At 39.1% G+C, this 19,430-nt stretch overlaps 1 protein-coding gene across 1 annotated transcript; it reads left to right on the plus strand.

Moving 5' to 3' along the window:
- Positions 1–6,277: 6,277 nt before the first annotated feature.
- Positions 6,278–19,220, plus strand: LOC123742430 (T-cell ecto-ADP-ribosyltransferase 2). Its single transcript, XM_045716670.1, has 4 exons — positions 6,278–6,492; positions 10,071–10,201; positions 17,336–18,042; positions 18,177–19,220. Exons 2-4 carry the CDS (start codon positions 10,142–10,144, stop codon positions 18,307–18,309), a joined length of 900 nt encoding a protein of 299 aa, XP_045572626.1. The 5' UTR covers positions 6,278–6,492; positions 10,071–10,141; the 3' UTR covers positions 18,310–19,220.
- The last annotated feature ends 210 nt before the right edge of the window (positions 19,221–19,430 follow it).

The following is a 19,430-nucleotide window of genomic DNA, read 5'->3' on the forward strand; positions in this document are numbered from 1 at the left end:
TGATCCAAAAGCTAGATTTGATTGAAATACTGGTCTCACAATCACATGCTGACATAATGATTATATCTGAATCCTGGCTCTGTGTCTCTGTTCCAGACTCAGATGTTCTATTAGCTGGTTACAATATCTTCAGAGCAGACAGAGTGGGTAGAGGAGGAGGTATTGCCCTATATGTTAAATGCAACCTAGATGTCACTGTGCCCATTTCAACTTCTGTTCCGAAACAATATGAATGCTTAGTTCTAAATGTGGTCCTTGGTCATAACGCACTACTAATGCTAGCGGGGGTTTATCGCCCACCCTCAGCTCCGGTATCTGCACTAAGAAAATTGTTTGAGTTAATGTCTAATTATGTAAACTCTGAATTATTGATTATCGGAGATCTCAATCTGGACTGGCTGATGCCAGCATCGTTTAAATAAAAAAATATTTTTAACGAACTAAATCTTACTCAACTAATAACTATACCTACCCGTCCTAATCCAAAAGACCCCCAAAAATCTACATTAATAGACCTTATCTTAACAAATACACCTCACAAATATATAGCTAGTGGGTTATTTGCTAATGACATCAGTGACCACTGCCCTATTGCATGTATCAGAGATACTAGGCTAAAAAACCCTGACCCACGTATAATTCTAAAGAGAAATTATAAACACTTCTCAGAGCAAGCCTTTATCCATGACCTTTATTATTCAGAGCTTTTATCCGTAAACTGCATAATGGACCCAGTTTTAGCGTTCTCTTTCTTTTCATCAATTTTTACCTTCATGGCTGATAAACACGCCCCGTTAATGCGACTTAGGGTAAAAAATCGAACTAATCCTTGGGTCTCCTCTGATTTGAAAATCCTTTTCCTGCAAAAGAATCAAGCATGGGCCTTGGCGAGGAAAACTGGTGAAACAGCTGATTGGCTGCTTTTTAGGCAATTGAGAAATAAATGGACCGGAGGAATAAAAAAGGCAAAATCTAGGTATTTTCTTGATGCTATGACAGAGTCTGCTGGTGATCACGCTAAATTCTGGAAAACTGTCAACTCACGTAAACAAGTAAACTCCTTGACTTCCCTGCCGAAGCAAATTACATCGGAATCTGGGATCATCAGTGACCAAACTGAAATTTGTGATGTTTTTAATAAGCATTTTATTTATGCTGGTTTTCTTTTTGAAAGAAAAAATGGCCAACATGATCCTGACCGGTCTATTGTTTCAGCCCCTCGGCCTTTAACTGACGTGGAAAACAGTAATCCGGTTTTTAATTTTCAAAAAGTCACAGTAGATGAGGTCTTATCTGCACTATCTGCTATAGATTCTAAGAAATCATTAGGCGCTGACAATCTGGATCCATATTTACTCAAGTGTGCGGCACCTATTATTGCTGGTGTAGTGACGCATATTTTTAATCAAACATTTGTCGTAGGAAAGATTCCTAAATCTTGGAAAACAGCTTTTGTTTTACCACTCCTCAAGGGAGGTGATGGTAGTGAATTGGATAATTATCGGTCCATCTCTAAGCTCTCCTGTTTGACAAAAATTCTAGTCACTGGTGAATAGGCAACTACAATCTTTTTTAACTGTTAACAATACTCTTTCTAGTAATCAATCTGGCTTTAGACCTAAACACAGTACTATTACGGCCACTGTACGTGTTGTAAATGCTATTACTAATGCCCTAGATAATAGAAAGTACTGTGCCGCCTTGTTCATAGATTTATCTAAAGCTTTTGACACTGTAGACCATGCGATACTTTTGGGTAAGCTGTCATCAATAGGACTGGGACCGGATGCCTGTCGTTGGTGTCATGACTATCTAAAGGATAGAAGTCAGGCTGTAAGAGTCGACGGTATCCAGTCAGAGCCATTGGAGTTGGTTAGAGGGGTCCCACAAGGTTCTATACTTGGTCCATTACTGTTCACTCTCTACATAAACAATATCGGTGATGAAATAAGAAAGTGTCAAATTCTTTTATATGCTGATGACACTGTCATGTACTCTATCGTTTCAACGGCTGACCAAGCATTATCACTATTGGAGACAGATTTTAAGATATTACAAGGGTCTTTTATACAGCTGAAACTTGTTTTAAATGCAAAGAAAACACATTTTATGATTTTTAATAGGTTCAAAAAGTTGGTTGAAAATACACTTGCACTTACGAGCTTAAATGGTTCTCGAATTAATCAGGTCTCTGCATATAAATACTTAGGGATATGGTTGGATGATAAACTGTCTTTTAAAATGCATATTGACGAACTTTGTAAACGGCTAAAAATCAAGCTAGGCTTCCTCTATAGAAACAGGACATACTTGTCCTCTACAAATAGAAGACAAATTGTGCAAGCTACTTTTATGTCTGTTATAGATTATGGGGATATTATTTACATGCATGCTATGGCATGAACACTTAAATCGCTGGATGCTACTTAACGTCCCATCCGAAAGACGGCACCCTACACAGGGCAATGTCCCCAATCACTGCCCTGGGGCATTGGGATATTTGATTTTAGACCAGAGGAAAGAGTGCCTCCTAATGGCCCTCCAACACCACTTCCAGCAGCATCTCGTCTCCCATCCCATAATGACAATTACAACAATACTGAATGAACACTTATTTGAACTTAATATAATACATCAATAAAATAAATTTAGCCTCAAATAAATAATGAAACATGTTCAATTTGTTTTAAAACCTGTTGGGGCTAGGGGGCAGTATTGAGAAATTTTGAAAAAAATATGTGCCCATTTTTAACTGCCTCCTACACCAACTCAGAAGCCAGGATATGCATATTATTAACACATTCGGATAGAAAACACTCTGAAGTTTCTAAAACAGTTTGAATGGTGTCTGTAAGTATAACAAAACTCATATTGCAGGCAAAAAAAATTGAATTTTGTGACTGTACTATTTAGTGTCATTGTTTTATAGATACCATAGTGAGAAAGGATTCATTTCGCAACTCCTACGGCTTCCACTAGATGTCAACGATCTTTATAAAGTTGTTTGAAGCGTCTATGATAAACAGAGAGCAAATTAGAATGCAGGGAAGTTGACATGTCGTCACTTCATTTTTTTGCGCCTGCGCATAAATCTGAGAAGAGGGAGTTTGTCATAATCGTTTATCTAGACACTTGATAGGTTGTGTGAAAATTTTACTGATGTTTCACGTTAAAAATGGACCAAAAGATTAATGCTAAACAACGTTTGACATGTTTGAACGAACGTAAATAGATTATTTACTAGGTTTTTTTTTGCTTTTCGGCGTGATTTTACACCCCCCCCCACCACGTTTTGTGGGAGCCTACTGAACGCTAACTATTTGGTGTTATTTGGACATAAATTATGAACTTTGTCAAAAGAAACCACATTTGTTCTGGACCTGGGATGCCTGGCAGTGCCTTCTGATGGAGATAATCAAAGGTAAGGGGATATTTACAATGTTATTATCGATATTAGATGATGCTAACTGTATAGCATAGCCTATTGTTCTTAGCATAGTACCCCGTTTATTGCAAAATGTGATTTTCCCAGTAATGTTATTTTGAGATCTGGCCATTCGGTAGCAATTACGAGATGATAATATATTATTCTTTGAATGACAATATTATAATTTACCAAAGTTTTCGAATAGTAATTCCGTGATTTGTAACGCTGGATTCACTGGGAGCATTCGAGCCGGAAAAAATTCTTAATTTCACCGCGACTGTAAATGCTGTTTTTGGATATAAATATGAACTTGATGGAACAAAAAATGCATGTATTGTATAACATAATGTCCTAGGAGTGTCATCTGATGGAGATTGCCAAAGGTTAGTGCATAATCTTAGCTGGTTTCTGCTTTTGGTGACGCCTGACCTTGAATTGAAAATGGATGTTTGTACTTTTGTGGCTATGTACTGTCCTAACATAATCTAACTTTATGCTTTTGCCGTAAAGCCTCTTTGAAAATCGAACAATGTGGTTGGAATAAGGAGATGTTTATCTTTTAAATGGTGTAAAATAGTTGCTTGTTTGAGAAATTGAAATTATTAGATTTTTGATGTTTTGAATTTGCAGCCTTGTTAGCAATCCCGTCTCGGGGTTCATTGCTAACCTGTAGCCCCAACAGGTTAAATAATGCAAAAACAAAGTGTTGGAGAAGAAAGTAAAAGTGCATTATGTGCCATGTAAGAAAGCTAACGTTTAAGTTCCTTGCTCAGAACATGAGAACATATGAAAGCTGGTGGTTCCTTTTAACATGAGTCTTCAATATTCCCAGCTAAGAAGTTTTAGGTTGCAGTTATTATAGGAATTATAGGACTATTTCTCTCTATACGATTTGTATTTCATATACCTTTGACTATTGGATGTTCTATTAGCGCGCACCCACTAACTAGCCAGCCATTTCACATCAGTTACACCAGCCTAATCTTGGGTGTTGACAGGCTTGAAGTCATAAACAGCGCAATGCATTGCGAAGAGCTGCTGGCAAAACGCAGTAAAGTGCTGTTTTGAATGAATGCTTACGAGCCTGCTGCTGCCTACCATCGCTCAGTCAGACTGCTCTATCAAATCATAGACTTAATTATAACATAATAACACACAGAAACACGAGCCTTAGGTCATTAATATGATAGAATCCGGAAACTATCACGTTTATTCTTTCAGTGAAATACGGAACCGTTCTGTATTTTATCTAACGGGTGGCATCCATAAGTCTAAATATTCCTGTTACATTGCACAACCTTCAATGTTATGTCATAATTACGTAAAATTCTGGCAAATTAGTTCGCAATGAGCCAGGCGGCCCAAACTGTTGCATATACCCTGACTCTGCGTGCAATGAACGGAAGAGAAGTGACACAATTTCACCTGGTTAATATTGCCTGCTAACCTGGATGTCTTTTAGCTAAATATGCAGGTTTAAAAATATATACTTCTGTGTATTGATTTTAAGAGAGGCATTGATGTTTATGGTTAGGTACAGTCGTGCAACGATTGTGCTTTTTTCGCAAATGCGCTTTTGTTAAATCATCCCCCGTTTGGCGAAGTTGGCTGTCTTTGTTAGGAAGAAATAGTATTCACGCAGTTCGCAACGAGCCAGGCGGCCCAAACTGCTGCATATACCCCGACTCTGTTGCAGAGGTGACACATTTTCCCTAGTTAAAAGAAATTCATGTTAGCAGGTAATATTAACTAAATATGCAGGTTTAAAAATATATACTTGTGTATTGATTTTAAGAAAGACATTGATGTTTATGGTTAGGTACAAGTTGGAGCAATCTTTTTCGCGAATGCGCACCGCATCGATTATATGCAACGCAGGACAGTCTAGATAAACTAGTAATATCATCAACCATGTGTAGTTAACTAGTGATTATGATTTGATTGATTGATTGTTTTTTATAAGATAAGTTTAATGCTAGCAAGCAACTTACCTTGGCTTCTTACTGCATTCACGTAACAGGCAGGCTCCTCGTGGAATGCAATGTAAAGCAGGTGGTTAGAGTGTTGGACTAGTTAACCCTAAAGTTGCAAGATTGAATCCCCAAGCTGACAAGGTAAAAATCTGTCGTTCTGCCCCCGAACAAGGCAGTTAACCCACCGTTCCTAGGCCGTCATTGAAAATAAGAATGTGTTCTTAACTGACTTTCCTAGTTAAAAAATATTTATACATTTTCTTTTTTAAATCGGCAAATCGGTGGCCAAAAATACCGATTACTGATTGTTATGAAAACTTGAAATCGGCCCTAAATAATCGGCCATTCCGATTAATCGGTCGACCTCTACTTTCCACACCTGGATTGTGCAACATTTGCCCATTATTCTTTTCAAAATTCTTCAAGCTCTGTCAAATTGGTTGTTGATCATTGCTAGACAACCATTTTAAGGTCTTGCCATAGATTTTCAAGTAGATTTAAATCAAAACTGTAACTCGGCCACTCAGGAATATTGACTGTCTTCTTGGTAAGCAACTCAAGTGTAGATTTGGCCTTGTGTTTTAGCTTATTGTCCTGCTGAAAGGTGAATTAATCTCCCAGTGTATCGTGGAAAGCAGACTGAACCAGGTTTTCCTCTAGGATTTAGCCTTTGCTTAGCTCCATTCCGTTTCTTTTTAATCCTGAAAAACTCCCCAGTCCTTAATGATTACAAGCATACCCATAACATTAAAATATGGAGAGTGGTACTTAGTAATGTGTTGTATTGGATGTTCCCCAAACATAACACTTTGTGTTCACTACTGACGAAGGCTCAGCCAATCGTTTACAATACATAACAGCAGAATGCAGCGCAGCACGCTACTGAAGAAAGAGGAGACAACCAATTTACTACTTACAGCGTCAGCGCGCCTCTGGAAAGTCAGCTTGTCAGTTACAGCAGCGCGTCCCCTGAACGATAACGAAGAGGTAACTTTAGGTGAGAAGCCTGACCACGGAGACCGGGGTGAGAAGGTGATGAAGCGTACTTCATGAGCTGTAACCGAAAAACTACTGGCTTTTGGAAAGTTTGAGGTGAGGGAACAAGTGTGGTGAACAAGTATTAGCACTGTTAAGTATCTTGCTAGCTGGACCCATTAGCTAGCTAGAGAAATGTTGGGCAACATTAGCCAATTTATGTTGAGCAACATTAACCAACTTATCTGATAAATAATTGAGTTGATGGTGTGAAAATTAGCTTGCTAATAAAGTCAGACAGCTAACATCGTGTGAGCTAACATTAGTAACCTAACCAATTCGCTATAGTATTAACTGGTATACGACTCCTTGCCGTTGTGCCGAAAATCCCCCCCTGCCAGAATTCTCCCCACCCTTCTAACTTCCTTAATTTTGTGGCTAGAGTCTAATACTTTCTGTGGCACACATCAGAGTCAAATACTTTCAATAGAACAAACTTCACGTCAGGATAGGCAACCGAAATGAATAATTAATGTATGTGTGTTATATTAAACATAGAGGTACGGGCGACATGGGGCGCCCCCGACTGCGGGCGCTGAAGGGCGGGTTCGCCCAGGGTGCCATACAAGCTAGGACCCCCACATACACTTGAAACAAATTGTCAAACCGAAAACTGCCACTAAGATCCGTGAAATGTAGGCTAAACTGACAACGGAGTGAAGAGTAGAAATCTCAACTAGCAAGCAAGTCGCAGCAATGAAGAATTCTCCCCCATTCGCGTTCTTCATTGCTGCGACTTGCTTGCTAGTTGAGATTTCTGCTCTTCACTCGATTTTCGGCACAACACCGGTCCTCAAGTTATAACGCGCTAGTTGCTTACTGCACCCTGGCAATCTGTGTGAAATGTTAACAAGTTAACTAACGAACTAACCACTATCTGTTAACAAATGTTTTCCCTCTACATTATGTGGTTAATTTTCAGAATGAGAGAATTAGGTGAGAATGGGGCATTACTGGTTAAACAAGTGGATTCAGGGATCAAGTGTAGCTGGAGCTGGGCCTGGCTTAAACTGGATGCCATTATAGATGTGGAAGGAACACCACACACTTATCCTCTTTCTCACTTTTGCTGGCATATTGTAGAACAGATGTCCACAGGCAGAAAGTGTACAATGTAATAATGTGCAGTGTAGCCCAAAGATATTGTTTTTGTTGTGTTGAATTTGACAGTAACATGTGTGAGTGAGGGGGATTATACTTTTTTTACTCAGTGAATTTTATTTTTGCACACATGTAGCCTTGTGAATTTGATTGATGTCTATAGTAGCCACTATAATATACTAAAAATATAATGCCTGTTTGTTTCATTCTATTTCTATTTTAAGATGTTTATTTTCCCCAAGTGCAACATTTATGTGTGTGGTCACAAGCGTTCTATTATAAAGGCTGTCATGGCTAACTGCAATATTAATGGTTTTTTTTTTTTTAAGTGTCATTTGCAGTAAAGTCTAGGCAACAAATAACATTGTATTGCTTTCTTTACATTTTTTAGCTGGGTGTTAGGTTCACATTAACCACTTTTTATTTTACACACAGAGACTGATCATGTAGATCATAATTTTTGTTGTTTATTTAGTTAAAACCTGCATTTCCCCCTAGCAGGGATTTTTTGTGTGTTTCAATGCAACAAAAAAAAGTGTCACCTGCTTTGTGGTTGAATCTGTGTTTGAACGTTCCTGCTCGACTGAGGGATAATTGTATGTGTGGGATACAGAGACGAGGTAGTCACAAAAAAATCATGTTAAACACTATTATTGCACACAAAGAAAGTCCATGTAACTTATTATATGACTTGTTAAGGACATTTTTACCCCTGAAGTTATTTAGGCATGCCATAACAAAAGGGTTGAATATTTATTTTAATTTTGTATAATTATTATTATTTTTTAAATCAAAAAACACAATTCCACTTTGCCATTATGGGTTATTGTGTGTAGGCCAGTGACCAAAAATCGCAATTTAATACATTTTAAATGCAGGCTGTAACACAACAAAATTTGGAAGAAGTCAACCTTTCTGAAGGCATCTGTGATTGAGGCCACATGCTTCGCTTTCTCCCCAAACAAATTCAGATAAAACAACAGCCTACTCATTGTAGCCTACTCCTTTTCATTTCGTTAACTTTTATTTCCATATTTTTTTCCAACTTGCATTGCATCAAGTTCTCTCACGTCACCCCGCTCCTCCGCTCTCTCCACTGGCTTCCAGTTGAAGCTCGCATCCGCTACAAGACCATGGTGATTGCCTATGGAGCTGTGAAGGGAACGGCACCTCCATACCTTCAGGCTCTGATCAGGCCCTACACCCAAACAAGGGCACTGCGTTCATCCACCTCTGGCCTGCTGGCCCCCCTACCTCTGAGGAAGCACAGTTCCTGCTCAGCCCAGTCAAAACTGTTCGCTGCTCTGGCACCCCAATGGTGGAACATGCTCCCTCACGACGCCAGGACAGCGGAGTCAATCACCAATTTGTAAGTCGCTCTGGTTAAGAGCGTCTGCTAAATGACTTAAATGTAATGTAATGCATCAGTGAACTCTCACTCCACTTGCTTGACATTGAGCCTCTTTGCCACTTTGATTGGCCAACATAAACAACAAGCTACACACCTGAAGGTTCTGGTTGGCTACTGGTCTTTTTATGGGGCGCACGTGCACTTCATAGAAACTACATTAAAGAATTGAACTTTTATTAAATTAATCATTTGAAATGTCATGGCATATCCGGGTATACAACAATGTCACATGGGGGGGGACCAAGTTTGTGAAACCCTGGAGTATTAAAGGGCTACATACCAGGCCATGATCAGTATGCAAATGTGGAACGTTGCATACAGAAATGCCATAGCATCACAGGAAGCTGCTGAGGGGAGGACGGCTCATAATAATGGCTGGAATGCGGTGAATGGAATGGTATCAAACGCATTAAAACATGTATTTGATGTGTTCGATAGCATTCCATTAATTCCGTTCCAGCCATTACTATGAGCTCCCCAATTAAGGTATCAATGGCCGACTGTGTCATAGATAGAGATGCCTCGATTCATGACTCAGTTGAACAACTCAGTCAATTCTATTTCATTCCCATCTACTCTGATAAAATCCAAAACTGATTAGTAAAATGTCTATTGCATAGTGTAGCCCCATGCAGTGCCATTGTTACACAACTCTTATCTGTCTAACTTCCAGAGTCTGACTCTGTATGTTTGTTCATTACATTTAGATCACCACATGACTCTGAAGCTATGTTTCCAAATCTTATCTTTCATGTATTATTTTGATTGTCCCATGTTATGCTTGTTAGGTTTCAGGGCCTTTTATAACAGTAGGCCTATAGTTTGAGTCGTTAATAGTAGAAGTTACTCAACTAAAACAACTGTAGGCTACTTACACTTGAGTCTAGGAACATACCACACTGAAAATATCTATGTAGTAGATGCGTCAACTTTCAGAATAATACCTGTGAGAAGGGGCAGTAGTTGTGTAGTTAAACATTGCCTGGACATTTTGTGATGAAAGACCCCTAAATGTTGTAAAACATACAGTAAAATTGTGTCTGTGTAAGTTTAATATTATTGTTTGCAATTTATAACCTCACAATGTAATTTACTCTCAATTGCATTTTGTTTCTCATCTCAGATCGGTCCCATCTCCTCTTAATCCCTCATTCATTGGTCACCAGAACACACAAGGCAGCCATTGCTGGGAAAATGCAGGGCCAGAGAGAGAAGATATTCATATTGATCCTCTTTGCTGCGCTCTCTCACAGGGTAAGAGGTTTGACCAAACACGTTTTTGTCATAAGATTGAATTGATTGAACCCAGATGTTGAAAAAGTACCCAATTGTCATACTTGAGTAAAAGTATAGATATTCTACCATTCAAAAGTTTGGGGTCTGTCACGTCCTGACCAGCAGAGGGAGTAGTGGTGTAGTATTTTGGTCAGGACGTGGCAGAAGTCTGTATGTGTTGTCTAGTATGTCTGTTTCTGTGTTAGTCTTGTGACTCCTGATCAGGAACAGCTGGGGATCGTTGTTCCTGATTGGGAGTCATATATTTAGGAGTATGTTTGTGGGTGGTTGTGCTAACACTGCTAGTCTGTTTGTACGTAGCCTGTTGTTAGTAGTTATTGGTTTTCCTGTGGATGCTTTGCTCGTATATATTAAAAAGATGAGTATCCACATTCCGTCTGCAGTTTGGTCCATTCAACACGCTTCAACAATTATGACAGGGTCACTTAGAAATGTCCTTGTTTTCCATGAAAACATACATGACATTAGTTGCAAAATGAATAGGAAATATAGTCAAGACGTTGACAAGGTTATAAATAATGATTTTTAATTGAAATAATAATTGTGTCCTTCAAACTTTGCTTTTGTCAAAGAATCCTCCATTTGCAGCACTTACAGCCTTGCAGACAAAGCCTTACAAACCTCTATTTGTCAATTTGTTGAGATAATCTGAAGAGATTTCACCCCATGCTTCCTGAAGCACCTCCCACAAGTTGGATTGGCTTGATGGGCACTTATTATGTACCATACGGTCAAGCTGCTCCCACAATAGCTCAATAGGGTTGAGATCCGGTGACTGTGCTGGCCACTCCATTATAGACACAATACCAGCTGATTGCTTCTTCCCTACATAGTTCTTGCATAGTTTGGAGCTGTGCTTTGGGTCATTGTCCTGTTGTAGGAGGAAATTGGCTCCAATTAAGTGCCGTCCACAGGGTATGGCATGGCATTGCAAAATGGAGTGATAGCCTTCCTTCTTCAAGATCCCCTTTACCCTGTACAAATCTCCCACTTTACCACTACCAAAGCACCCCCAGACCATCACATTGCCTCCACCATGCTTGACAGATGGTGTCAAGCACTTCTCCAGCATCTTTTATTTTTTTTCTGAGTCTCACGAATGTTCTTCTTTGTGATCCGAACACCTCAAAGTTGGATTTGTATGTTCATAACACTTTTTTTCCAATCTTCCTCTGTCCAGTGTCTGTGTTCTTTTGCCCATCTTTTCTTTTTATTGGCCAGTCTGAGATATGGCTTTTTCTTTGCAACTCTGCCTAGAAGGCCAGCATCCCGGTGTCGCCTCTTCACTGTTGACATTGAGACTGGTGTTTTGCGGGTACTATTTAATGAAGCTGCCAGTTGAGGACTTGAGAGGCATCTGTTTCTCAAACTAGACAGTAATGTAATTGTCCTCTTGCTCAGTTGTGCACCGGTGCCTCCCACTCCTCTTTCTATTCTGGTTAGAGCCAGTTTGCGCTGTTCTGTGAAGGGAGTAGTACACAGCATTGTACAAGATCTTCAGTTTCTTGGCAATTTCTCGCATGAAATAGCCTTCATTTCTCAGAACATGAATAGACTGATGAGTTTCAGAAGAAAGTTCTTTGTTTCTGGCCATTTTGAGCGTGTAATCGAACCCACAAATGCTGATGCTCCAGATACTCAACTAGTCTAAAGAAGGCCAGTTTTATTGCTTCTTTAATCAGCATACACCAGTTTTCAGCTGTGCTAACATAATTGCAAAAGGGTTTTCTAATGATCAATTAGCCTTTTAACTTCTCTAGGGTAGGGGGCAGTATTTTCACGGCCGGATGAAAAACCTACCCAAATTAAACGGCCTACTACTCGGGCCCAGGAACTAGAATATGCATATTATTAGTAGATTTGGATAGAAAACACTCTGAAGTTTCTAAAACTGTTTGAATGATGTCTCTGAGTATAACAGAACTCATATGGCAGGCAAAAACCTGAGAAAAATCTAACTAGGAAGTGGGAAATCTGGTGCTTGTAGTCTTTTCAAGTCATTGCCTATCCAACACACATTGACTTAGGGTTCATTTTGCACTTCCTAAGGCTTCCACTAGATGTCAACAGTCTTTAGAACCTAGTTTCAGGCTTTTGCAGTGAACAGAGAGCGAACAAGAAGGCCGGGAAGTTGGTGACCCAGGAAAGGACATGAGTTCATTGTCGCGCATTCACGTGAGCGGTAGCTGTGTTCCAAAACGTTTTTCAAGACATTGGAATCATCTGGTTGGAATATTATTGAAGTTTTATGTTAATAAGGCCCTAAAGATTGATGCTATACAACGTTTGACATGTTTCAATGAACGTAAATATAACTTTTTTCTGACTTTTCGTTGTGTAATTTTGGGCGCGCTTCCTATATTTGGAGTAGCTAACTAAACGCGCAAACAACAAGGAGGTATTTGGACATAAATTATGGACTTTATCGAACAAAACAACATTTATTGTGGACCTGGGATTCCTGGATGTACCTTCTGATGAAGATCATCAAAGGTAAGTGAATATTTATAATGCTATTTATGATTTTAGATGACTCCAAAATGGCGGGTATCTGTATTGCCTAGTGTATGTTTCTGAGCGCCGTACTCAGATTATTGCAAAGTGTGCTTTCCCCGTGAAGCTTTTTTGAAATCTGTCACAGCGGTTGCATAAAGGAGATGGTTATCTAAAATTCTTTGAATAACAGTTTAATATTTTATCAACGTTTATGATGAGTATTTTTGTAAATTGTTGTGCTGATTCACCGGCAGTATTGGAGGCAAAATATTTTCTGAACATCACTCGCCAATGTAAAATGCTGTTTTTGGATATAAATATGAACTTTACCGAACAAAACATACATGTATTGTATAACATTGAGTCCTAGGAGTGTCATCTGATGAAGATCATCAAAGGTTAGTGATTCATTTTAGCTACATTTCTGGTATTTTTGACCCCTCTCCTGCTTGGAAAATGGCTGTGTGGTTTTTCTTGTGTTGTACCTGTCCTAACATAATCTAACTTTATGCTTTCGCCGTAAAGCCTTTTTGAAATCGGACAATGTGGTTACATTAACCTCTATGGGCTAGGTGGGACGCTAGCGTGCCACCCGTGGTGCACTCCATCAACAGCAGGTGCATTTCAAGAGCGGCAAATTTGAATCCAAATAAATGTCAAAATTCAAATTTTTCAAAAATACAACTATTTTACACCATTTGAAAGATAAACATCTCCTTAATCTAACCACGTTTTACAATTTCAAAAAGGTTTTACGGCGAAAGCATAAATTTAGAGTATGTTAGGACAGTACATTTACAAGAGTTGTGTGTAATGTTTTGTCAAGTCAAAGACAGGGTCACCAAAACCATAAAACCAGCTAAAATGATGCACTAACCTTTTACAATCTCCATCAGATGACACTCCTAGGACATTATGTTAGACAATGCATGCATTTTTAGTTCTATCAAGTTCATATTTATATCCAAAAACAGCGTTTTACTATGGCATTGATGTTGAGGAAATCGTTTCCCTCCAATAACCGGCAGTCAAGTCAGCGTCACAAATTAAATAATTAAAATTAGAAAACATTGGTAAAATATTATATTGTCATTTAAAGAATTATAGATTTACATCTCTTGAACGCAATCAACTTGCCAGATTTAAAAATAACCTTACTGGGAAATCACACTTTGCAATAATCTGAGCACTGCGCCCAGAAAAATACGCGTTGCGATACAGACTAGACGTCATGTTGGGGAGATCTAAAATCGAAAATACTATGTAAATAATCCATTACCTTTGATTCTCTTCATCAGATGTCACTTCCAGGTATCACAGGTCCATAACGAATGTAGTTTTGTTCAAAAAGCTCATTTATGTCCAAAAATCTCCGTCTTGTTAGCACATGATCTAAGCCAGCCGGACTTCTCGTCATGAACGAGGGGAAAAAAATATATTTCCGTTCGTTCAAACATGTCAAACGTTGTATAGCATAAATCATTAGGGCCTTTTTAACCAGAACATGAATAATATTCAAGGTGGACGAATGCATACTCTTTTATAACGTATTGGAACGAGGGTACCCAACATGAACTCGCGCGCCAGGTGTCTAATGGGACATCATCGTTCCATGGCTCTTGTTCGGTCAGATCTCCCTCCAGAAGACTCAAAACACTTTGTAAAGGCTGGTGACATCTAGTGGAAGCAATAGGAAGTGCCAAAATATTCCTCAGCCCCTGTGTTTTTCAATGGGATAGGTTTAAAGTCAATACAACACATCAGGTATCCACTTCCTGTCAGAAAATGTCTCAGGGTTTTGCCTGCCAAATGAGTTCTGTTATACTCACAGACACCATTCAAACAGTTTTAGAAACTTTAGAGTGTTTTCTATCCATATATAATAAGTATATGCATATTCTAGTTACTGGGTAGGATTAGTAACCAGATTAAATGGGGTACATTTTTTTTATCCAGACGTGCAAATGCTGCCCCCTAGCCCTAACAGGTTAAGGAGAACTGTACCTTTAAAATGGTGTAAAATAGTCGTATGTTTGAGAACTTTGATTTATGACATTTTGTTGTTTTGAATTTGGCGCTCTGATTTTTCACTGGGTGTTGAATAGTGTGTCCCGTGGGTGGGACGGTAAGGTGCCACATCCCCAAGAGAGGTTAAAATGATAAACTTGGATTAGCTAACACAACGTGCCATTGGAACACAGGAGTGATGGTTGCTGATAATGGGCCTCTGTATGCCTATGTACAGTTGAAGTCGGAAGTTTACATACACTTAGGTTGGAGTCATTAAAACTGTTTTTTCAACCACTCCACAAATTTCTTGTTAACAAACTATAGCTTTGGCAAGTCGGTTAGGACATCTACTTTGTGCATGACACAAGTCATTTTTCCAACAATTGTTTACAGACAGATTATTTTCTTATAATTCAGTGTATCACAATTGCAGTGGGTCAGGAGTTTACATACACTAAGTTGACTGTGCCTTTAACCTCTCTAGGACCAGCGGGACGAATTCGTCCCACCTACGTAACAGCCAGTTGAATCCTGTGGCGCGATTTTCAAATACCTTAGAAATGCTATTACTTCAATTTCTCAAACATATGACTATTTTACAGCTATTTAAAGACAAGACTCTCGTTAATCTAACCACACTGTCCGATTTCAAAAAGGCTTTACAACGAAAGCAAAACATTAGATTATGTCAGCAGAGTACCAGCCAGAAATAATCAGACACCCATTTTTCAAGCTAGCATATAATGTCACAAAAACCCAGAAGACAGCTAAATGCAGCACTAACCTTTGATGATCTTCATCAGATGACACACCTAGGACATTATGTTATACAATACATGCATGTTTTGTTCAATCAAGTTCATATTTATATCAAAAACCAGCTTTTTACATTAGCATGTGACGTTCAGAACTAGCATACCCCCCGCAAACTTCCGGCGAATTTACTAACAATTTACTAAATTACTCACGATAAACGTTCACAAAAAGCATAACAATTATTTTAAGAATTATAGATACAGAACTCCTCTATGCACTCGATATGTCCGATTTTAAAATAGCTTTTTGGTGAAAGCAAATTTTGCAATATTCTAAGTAGATAGCCCGGCATCACAGGGCTAGCTATTTAGACACCCAGCAAGTTTAGCCTTCACCAAACTCCGATTTACTATTAGAAAAGTTTGATTACTTTTGGTGTTCTTCGTCAGAATGCACTCCCAGGACTTCTACTTCAATAACAAATGTTTGTTTGGTCCAAAATAATCCATAGTTATGTTCCAACAGCGGCGTTTTGTTCGTGCGTTCAAGACACTATCCGAAGTGTAAATAAGGGATTCACGCGCACGGTGCATTTCGTGACAAAAAAAAATCGAAATATTTCATTACCGTACTTCGAAGCATGTCAACCGCTGTTTAAAATAAATTTTTATGCCATTTTTCTCGTAAAAAAAGCGATAATATTCCGACCGGGAATCTGCAATTAGGTAAACAGACGAAAGAAAATAAAGCATGGGGTCAACTCGGGCACGAGCCTAAGCCTATTGTCCTCTTATTGGCCACTTGGCAAAGGCGATAATGTGTTTCAGCCAGAGGCTGCCTCGACATCGTTCAGCTTTTTCCCGGGCTCTGAGAGCCTATGGGAGCCGTAAGAAGTGTCACGTTACAGCTAAGATCCTCAGTCTTCAATAAACAGAGACAAGAAGAACAACACCTTGTCAGACAGGCCACTTCCTGCATGAAATCTTCTCAGGTTTTGGCCTGCCATATGAGTTCTGTTATACTCACAGACACCATTCAAACAGTTTTAGAAACTTTAGGGTGTTTTCTATCCAAAGCCAATAATTATATGCATATTCTAGTTACTGGGCAGGAGTAGTAACCAGATTAAATCGGGTACGTTTTTTATCCGGCCGTGTCAATACTGCCCCCTAGCCCTAACAGGTTAAGCAAAACAGGCACCATTTTCTTGTTTTAAAATGTACGTATAGCCAGGGGCACACTCCAACACTCAGACATTATTTGCAAAAGATGCATTTCTGTTTAGTGAGTCCGCCTGACCATAGCCAGTAGGGATGACCACATGTTCTCTTGATAAGTGTGTGAATTTCACAATTTTCCTGTCCTGCTAAGCATTCAAAATGTACTTTTGTTTGTCAGTGAAAATGTATGGAGTAAAAAGTACAATATTTTCTATCGGAATGTAGTGAAGTAAAAGAAAAGGTGTCAAAAATATAAATAGTAAAGTACAGATACCCCAAAAAACGACTTAAGTAGTACTTTAAAGTATTTTTACTTAAGTACTTTACACCACTGATTGAACCAGCCATACTGATAGGATAGACTTCTGGGCCGGTTTCCCAGATCCAGAATGAGCCTATTCCTGGACTCTCCATTGAGCATGTTTTTTTTTGTCAAGAACTAGCCTTACTCTGGGTCTGGGAAACTGGCCTTGATGTACTTAATGCAAATGCTTGAATTTGAACTTGGCAAATTAGAATTGCATTGTCATAAAATGTTGAGTGCCTATACATTGTTACACTGTGATACTACCTGTATTAAAAAGGGTAACAATTCTCTTTACTATTACAGGTGACTCAGGCAAAGGTAATGGACATGGTTCCTAATGCCGTGGATGACCAGTACACTCGATGTCGGGTGCAGATGCTAAAGAAGGTTGTGGAAGGGGGTCTGCTGGAAGAAGAACTGAAAGGCAGTATTGAGTATAGTTCTGCCTGGCGGGCAAAGCAGTGTACGAAGTTAATCCCGGGAGGCGTCAAGCAACACACGGCTGCATTGGTGGCTTATGGACATGGGGGACACGTGTTCAGAAAGATTTTCAACAATGCAGTGGAGACTCAGGGTGGGAATGTCAATGTCTATAACAGAGAGTTCCGGTTCAAATCCCTCCACTTCCTTCTAATGGATGCCATGAGGCTTTTGAAGACAGAGAAGTGCCAAACTGTGTTTCGTGGCTCAAACCAAGAGTATGAGGCACAAGTAGGGTCAGAAGTGCGGTTTGGGAGGTTTACCTCAACCAGGGCCAAACGTTCCAACTCGGAGGAAGATATTTCAGACAATGGGATCCTTTTCAACATCACTTCCTGCACTGTAGTCAACATTGATGAGTACACTTGCTTCTCAGAAAGCATTGATCAGCTGATATCCCCAGCAGAGATTTTTAGGGTGGCTGAGGTAAAGAATGTAATAAATAAAGATCACGAGTACAGAGAGATCGTTTTGACAAGTTCAAGGACTCACAGCATTGACAGCATCCGCGACTGTTACCTCTTCCCCAGGTGAGGCCAGGTTATGTAAGCGAAAAGATATGACATTAGACTACCAAGTAGGTAGTCAAGAGTCAAGTGGTTTTAAAATGTCTACCTTATTCTTTGGAGAATGAACGTCTGTCTTTGTCTGTTTGTCTCACCAGATCTCCTACAAGTACGAGTCCTCCATCAATCATCCCCAAAGGCTCCTCTACTCAATGGCTTGGCAGTAGCCTCTCTGTTCTTGTGGTTGTATCTCTCTCTATCTCCCTGATCACCAGGACTGATCATCTCTGATAAACTAAAGTGTTGAATGCTAATAGATGTGGTAATGAAGTCAATGGAACGCAGACCGTGGGGGATAAAAGGACGCACATTCAACAAATCTGTTCTAACAATATAGATATTTGTCAAATCGTCTTTTTTTTAGGTATTGTAACATGCCCAGAATGTGGTTACTAAAGTCTGATTTGGATATATTTGTCTGTTTTCGCAGCATAACATTTAGAAATAGTCCCTTTTCAGGTTTGGAAGAAGTGACTGCTAAACGCTCACTTCCATTCATATAGAATAGCTAGCATATAGAAATCGATGGTGGTAGTCAAAGTCAGTTTTTAACTGTAATGCAGTTTCTTGGTGATGATGACATCAACATGTATTCGGGTTGACATCCATACCAGCATTATTCTCAGATTTTTACCTCAACATAGTGTGAAACACACATAAACAATAGCCTAAATGTAGGCTAATTTTGCTAGTGGGCAATGAGGAGATTCTGGATCTTTTCCCTAGGCATCATTCCCCCACGCGTTTCCATGGAGTTTCCATTGTTTTGGTCGAGTTCCATGGACCTCTTTACCACGTCTATTGAAAAGGTCACAGACACACACACTCGCACACACAAAATTGCATGTATGTAATATCAATGCACACAGACACATTCATCAAATGTGACAAAGTGCAAACCTGTGAAATCCCTCTTAGCATAATGATATTCTCTTGAAAAATGTATTTCTTTGCATTTTATTGTTTCTGTCAAACATAAGATTATGGTGAATTGATAATATTAGATAAGACGTTTTAAACAATGTGGTATGCATTTAGCAAATATTTTTGAATCACAATTGAGTGTGAGTGGTATCCAGTTTTCATAGATGTAATTAAATGTTCCTCTTGTTTTGATATCAAATAAAGCAATAAGATGAGTATTTTTGAGTGTTGGATAGTCCACCTTTGGTATATATGCATTGAGATGGGGTGGGAAGGAGTGATTGATGTATTAAATATATTAAATAGTTCAAAGTAGTAATTTTCTCTAGCTGTAGACAACTTTACATACAGTGGGGTGATAAGCATGTACATTGAATTAATGATGTAAGGCTCATAACCTGACAGTCCAGACAAACAGTGTGACCTTG

The sequence above is a fragment of the Salmo salar genome, chromosome ssa04 (assembly GCF_905237065.1).
Source record: "Salmo salar chromosome ssa04, Ssal_v3.1, whole genome shotgun sequence".
Classification (NCBI taxonomy): domain Eukaryota; kingdom Metazoa; phylum Chordata; class Actinopteri; order Salmoniformes; family Salmonidae; genus Salmo; species Salmo salar.